The following is a 6,099-nucleotide window of genomic DNA, read 5'->3' on the forward strand; positions in this document are numbered from 1 at the left end:
AGCTTGAGGGGGTGTAATAGAGTATTAACTCTGTAATGCTTAATGCCTTAATTTAAATATTGACTCAGTCATTGTAAGTCAAGGTTGTAAGGACAGGTGTCAATGTAAGAAGGTATCCTATAAATACTTGTAATTAGACAGAACAAACTAATGAAAATTTTCTATTTCTTCATTTCTTGTTTTCATTCTATTACTTTTTGCGTATAATTGCTTTCAGAAACCCAAGGAACCTCGGCAAGTTTGGCACCAGGATATCATGTCTTGCTTCCCTGAAAAATACTAAGTAGGAGGTGGGGGATTGGAATTTCAGAAATGGTTGCAGAATGAGTGTCAAATTGAAAATGGAAATGCTTTAAATTTGGCCAACCAAATGGACCATAGAAATGAAAACATCCCAGTTCCTAAAAGGTTTTTTGTCTAATTGTTGTACTGGTAAAATCCATGCCTACATAATGCCAACTGGCGACATGTACATCACTATGACTCTATCTAACCTGTATGCATGTATATCGTGCGTTTTCACCTTCTATGTTGTAAAAATATTTCTGGGGTCAATGGCATTATGTCATAGATTGTCCGCAGCAAAGGACGTTGATTTTATGAATTTGACAAGACCTGGCGTCCTTAGGCAGAGTGACCTTTGAATGTTGCTTGTTGAGCAGGTAGAAGCCTTAATACTGCATTTAGTGATTACCTGAAGACTGGAATATGAAACACTATTTAGAGAGGAACTTGTTCATGACACCATTTAGAGATAGGAGTCACTTGAAGATCATTCATAATTTTAACAGCTAAGAAAATGCGTCTCAACCTCTCACGGGGTCGCTTTGGTGCAAAAGCTGAACACTGCTCGAGTTTGCATGCCAAAAAGAGGAAGAAGGGATTTGAATTCTACAAGATAATTCACCAGCCCTCCAACGCTCCAGTGCAATGCCTTGTAAGACCATCTCCCTCTCCTACATGCAACACAATGAGTCGATGACTGTTGAGAAACAAAAGTGAAATAAAAGAAACACAAAATTACATACATCTTTATGTGGTTCCTTGCTAAGATTATCTCCATAGCTGATCTCAAGTATTTTGTAGTTTAGTTTGTATTTTACTAAGAAAAGAGTTGCTATCTATATATTATTATTATTTTTTCCTCAAATATTTGCATATTATTTATACTAATCTGGGCGTCGAAACACCCATACAGTCGAAATAGAGTTTTTTCGACTGTATCTAAAACTTTATCTATAGATTATTTAGTTAAGTGGAGAAGAACAAGTTTATGGTGTACTGTAGATCAGTTTTGAAAAAATTACGAAGGAGCATGCATCAAGTCTTAGCTCCTTCAAACCTCCTTTAGATTTAATTTTCCCTTGCAACATATCAAAGAGAGAAATTCTAAACAACATGGTTATATAGGTTCTCAACACCAAGTTATTATATAGGTAAGTAGCCAATCATTGAACTTTTTATTTTGATATCATACCTCACTCCTTTCTAATTTCACTTTAGAAACTAGCCCAAGTTGGAAATGTTTTCCCAACAAAGCTGAAAAGCATACAACATTTGGCTGCCTTTAGTGGCACAACATAAATGCTACTTGTTTTCACAAGTATGGCTCATGCCACTTTCTGTTTTATTGCCAATGCAATCTTATTCTTTGCACAAGTTCAAAATGACTTCAATAAAACTTATTTTTGTACTGACCAGAATTCTATTGACATCTTATCGGGTCACATCTATATTTCTTGTTTCTAATTGGCAACTTTGCAGAAGCTCCCTCCGAAGTTTGTGCAGAAGTTTGGTAATGATTTGTCTGATGATGTTGCACATCTAAAGGTTCCTGGTGGCAAAACGTGGCAAGTAGAGTTGAGGAAAAGTGATGGCTGCGAGGTGTTTCTCCATAGTGGTTGGCAGGAATTTGTAGAGTATTACTCTATATCATCTGGCCATTTTTTACTTTTCAGATATGATGGAAATTCTAATTTTCATGTCCTTATATTTGATATGACTTGTTGTGAGATACGCTATCCACACAACATTGATCATAAAGCCAATTCTGGTGAAGAAACTCAAAAGGGAAGATTTAAAACTTCAGGTATTTTATGTTCAGCTTTGCAGTATTGAAAAATTATACTCAATATGCTTTTCACTTTTACTTATTAATTGTCTTTTAATTTACTGTATAATGTACTGATGGACATAATTTTTCAGAAAGCGAAGACGAGGATTTACCATTTGCAAAAAGACGACCTTCATTTACTAAGAATTCTGTGGCAAAGAGGCAGACCGTTACTAAGACTGGACAACCAAGTGAATTGAAACTTAAACACCCTTCTTACACTGTTGTTATGAGCTCGTCCTATGCGAAACATTATTTGGTGAGCTTGCTCTTTTCCCAATAGCTCGTCCCATGCGTACCTTGATATGTTACTAGAATCAGAGCCGATCAGCATGAGCGTTTTCAATGCTCCCCTTTTCCTATAAATCTAGCTACGAAGTGACTATGTGATGCTTCTGAATGAATTTTTGAATGCGAGGCTTTTGGTTTTGGAAGTACCATGGTTTCTGTTGCTTTTGTAAACTTTAAGTCTTTAACTCATGGTGAAAGTGTGATGTTAAGAAGAAGTCCACTAGCTATTAAGTGACTTCCACAATCATTTAAAAGGTAAAATATCCTGTCATACGTTTATCCAACACACTTCATACCTAACTGGCTCATTTTGGTGCACAATGTTTGCAATGAATGGTTAAGAATGCTACTTATAAGCATATGCTAAATGTAAGCGGGTAAAAGCCTCGTGTGTTTTACAGACTAAAGATCTGGAGTTTTATGTTGTATGAGGCCAGAGATGTTAGAATACTCAATAGCTGCATGCATAAGAGGTTAACACTTAGAATTGTCTTCAAATATCTATTTGTTTTATTTGTTCAAGTACATACCAATAGAATGGATCCTGATATTTCAAGGTAAAAATGTATATGGATGGTTCATCCACTTGGCCTTAGTATTCTGAATTCACTCTAAGATGTGGTATTGTCTATTATCAGGATTGCATACTAACTTTTCTCTTTTGCAGCCATTGCCATTAAGCTTTGTCAAGAGATATCTAAGATATGGCTTGAGGAGTTTAACCCTTGAGGCTTCAAATGGGCGTAGATGGGTTGTCGGACTTAATGTATATAAGAATCATGCTCGTCTAAGTAAAGGTTGGACATCGTTTGCAACAGAAAACAATCTTAAAGAAGGGGATGCTTGTGAATTTGAATTGATCAAAGATGCTTTGCTTAAAGTTTACATTTTCCCCAACGCTAAAGGCAAGTTGCCATCAATTTTAAACATGGAAGATGGACATCAATCACCAGAGAAACAGGAAGACAGAGTTATTGTGCCCTTTTATGGACGTCATTCTTATGTCAAGGCTTCTATGCCACCTATAGGAAAAAGTAGAGCAACTGATGCATCAAAATCATTGAAGCTTAAATTTCCTTCTTTCAGAGTAGTTATGAGACCAGTTTCTATCAACAATGGTTTTACGGTGAGCATGCTCTTATTCAAAAACATTATACTATGTTATGCTAACTAACTAGGATTGCTATTGTTGCTTATCACTTTTCTTCATATGGTTTTTGGGTGAAAATGGTCCAAAGAAATATTATTCGTAGGAACGCTGAAGCTGGTTTTCAAACAATACACCGCTGCACATTGTGATTTTTGTAAACTTTGATTCCTTTAATTCCTTTGCGCTACTGAATCATATACAGAGCTCTCTAAGACAAATTAACCCCTCTAAAGTACCATCCAACGGCTCTGAGAACTTGATCTGGTGTGGCTTTATCATTGGCTCTTGGTTCATTTTTTTTTTTTTTTTTTTTCCTTTTGTTAAAGAAAGTGAACTAGTGAGTTAGTTGTGACCATTTATCTGGCCATTTGATATTAATAATTCTATAATTATTCAGTACGTGGGCAAGTTTAATAATGGAACTTGTGTCCTAAGTTTGCTCTAAAACTTTCATTTCGCCCATTTGGTTTGCAGGTAATTCCATTGGCGTTTGTCAAGAAATATGCAAAATCTGGCTTGAGAAATTTAACACTTGAGGCTTTAAATGGGCGTAGATGGGCTGTTCGAATTATTACCTACAAGGCTCATGCTATTCTAAGTAAAGGTTGGGGATTGTTTGTAAGAGAAAACAATCTTAAAGAAGGGGATGCTTGTGTATTTGAAATGGTTAAGGATGCTTTGCTCAAAGTTTATATTTTCCCCAATGCTAAAGGTAAGTCGCCAGAAATTATAATCATCGAAGATGAACATCAACCACCAGTGAAACAGGAAGACAGGGACATCAATCCCTTTGATCAACGACATTCTTTTGCCAAGGCTTTTGTGCCACCAAGAGCATTGAAGCTTAAACCCGCACAACCAGCATCAGCTCCACCATTAACATTTCACCATGTTAGGAGGTCACCAGGGCTCTCTACACCACCACCACCACAAGCAGGTCCAACTCAGAGTCAAGTTAAGGATGTGGTGCTTGGTCTAGGTGCTGCTGGTGTATGGATGAAGAATGTTGGAAAACGGGTACTGACTGAGTATAAGTATAGGGGCGCACTCCCCATAATATACCTTGGTTAAGAGGTGCACGCCCCCTCGTCTTGATCAGTAGAGTTTCTCCAAGAAGTGATTTGTTGGTGTTTTAGTGCAACGGTTTAAGTCAATGTTTTGTTTTTAATTACTTCCTGATAGTCGTTTTGTTGGGCTGAATCAAGCGGTGGTCGTTTTGATTGATTAGGTAGACTACAATGTTTTCCTATTAATTCAACTTTTGGTTGTTTTCTTTCCTGTTTTAATATGTTTCACAGCAATTGATTGTCAAATTCTAACAAAACCGATGAAATTAAACCAAGTTACCAACATTAAAATTAAAATAAATTATTACATGTGATTTTTTTAACTTAAAACCCCCTTTTAACACCTTGGCCTCAAACCCTTTACATAATTTATCCACAGATTTTCGCCTTCCCATTGAGGAGCTCCCGCGATCTTCAAACAACAAATTCCTAGGCTCGATTGACCTTTTCACAACATCCTTCATCCATTGAAAGCGATTACAATGTGGACAAGAAAAAAAACTTCTCTCCCCATTAATTGTTGCCAGTGAATTACGCACAACACGATTTGTCGAGCATTTATTGCAAGAAGAGATTTGAAAGGGCAAACCACATGAGAAACAACACGAGGTAATAAAAATGTTTTTTAGTCTTCACACCCACACCCACACCCACACCCACATGTAATAAAAATTATTAATAGCACAAATGTACAATGTACTGAAAAACTGAAAATGGCCAAATAAATAATTTTCATAGAAATACTGGTGTAGATTTGCGAAGCGTTAGCTCTCAAACAATTTGAATAATCAAAAATCGATCAAAAGTCGATATTTAACCAAGAATCAATTAAAAAAAAAAGGTCAATCCAATTTGACTTTTTTTTTTTTTTGTATTTGGAGGAGAAGAGACCCTAATTTCCCATATAGTGGGGGGAAATCATAATTGGGTCATCTAGTGTGTGTGTGAATAAATCAGAAGTCTCTCAAAACCCTAAGTTTAGCCTTATCAAGGCGTCCTAAAACACAACCAGAAAATAAGGACCAAAGTACCCTTTGTGTTGATTACAAAGGCCCAAAACTATGGAATGAAAATAAAAGTATTAACAACAACCCATAGGTATGTGCCTATAAATTGGACAAGAAACATAGGCGCCCGCTCAAACTCTGTTGGTATCCCTGAAAAGGTAGGTAATTTGAACTTGGTTTCCTTTTATTCCATAACATTCAAAAGAGTCTTTGGAACTTTCTTACTGGAAAGCGAGTCCAGTTTATACACAACAATATGTCTTTATAACTTTAAATATCCACAACAACTAATGTAATTAGACTAACTTAACCTAATCCTAATCATGTCCTATAAAATACGATTACGCCTTTCAGCAATATCATTATATTGTGGCGTTCTAAGGATTGTGTATTTATTACAAATACAACGTTTTTCTAAAACTTCAACAATTATTAGTCTAAGACATTGACCTTTATCTTAATTTGGTTTGA

The 6,099-nt window shown here is 36.0% G+C and overlaps 1 protein-coding gene across 1 annotated transcript; it reads left to right on the forward strand.

The window, feature by feature from the left end:
* The first annotated feature begins 701 nt into the window (after positions 1-701).
* On the forward strand, positions 702-4,855 carry LOC147494207 (B3 domain-containing transcription factor VRN1-like). Its single transcript, XM_086565859.1, has 5 exons — positions 702-937; positions 1,765-2,089; positions 2,206-2,372; positions 3,072-3,530; positions 4,029-4,855. Exons 1-5 carry the CDS (start codon positions 800-802, stop codon positions 4,623-4,625), a joined length of 1,686 nt encoding a protein of 561 aa, XP_086421985.1. The 5' UTR covers positions 702-799; the 3' UTR covers positions 4,626-4,855.
* The last annotated feature ends 1,244 nt before the right edge of the window (positions 4,856-6,099 follow it).

The sequence above is a fragment of the Coptis chinensis genome, chromosome 6, assembly GCF_015680905.1.
Source record: "Coptis chinensis isolate HL-2020 chromosome 6, ASM1568090v1, whole genome shotgun sequence".
Lineage (NCBI taxonomy): Eukaryota > Viridiplantae > Streptophyta > Magnoliopsida > Ranunculales > Ranunculaceae > Coptis > Coptis chinensis.

Excerpts from the sequence above, each read along its gene's own strand:
- LOC147494207 (XM_086565859.1), top strand. The coding sequence starts at position 800 with ATGCGTCTCAACCTCTCACGGGGTCGCTTTGGTGCAAAAGCTGAACAC. Across the intron at positions 938-1,764 it reads ACGCTCCAGTGCAATGCCTT|AAGCTCCCTCCGAAGTTTGT; the intron begins GTAAGACCATCT and ends GCAACTTTGCAG. Across the intron at positions 3,531-4,028 it reads CTATCAACAATGGTTTTACG|GTAATTCCATTGGCGTTTGT; the intron begins GTGAGCATGCTC and ends TTTGGTTTGCAG.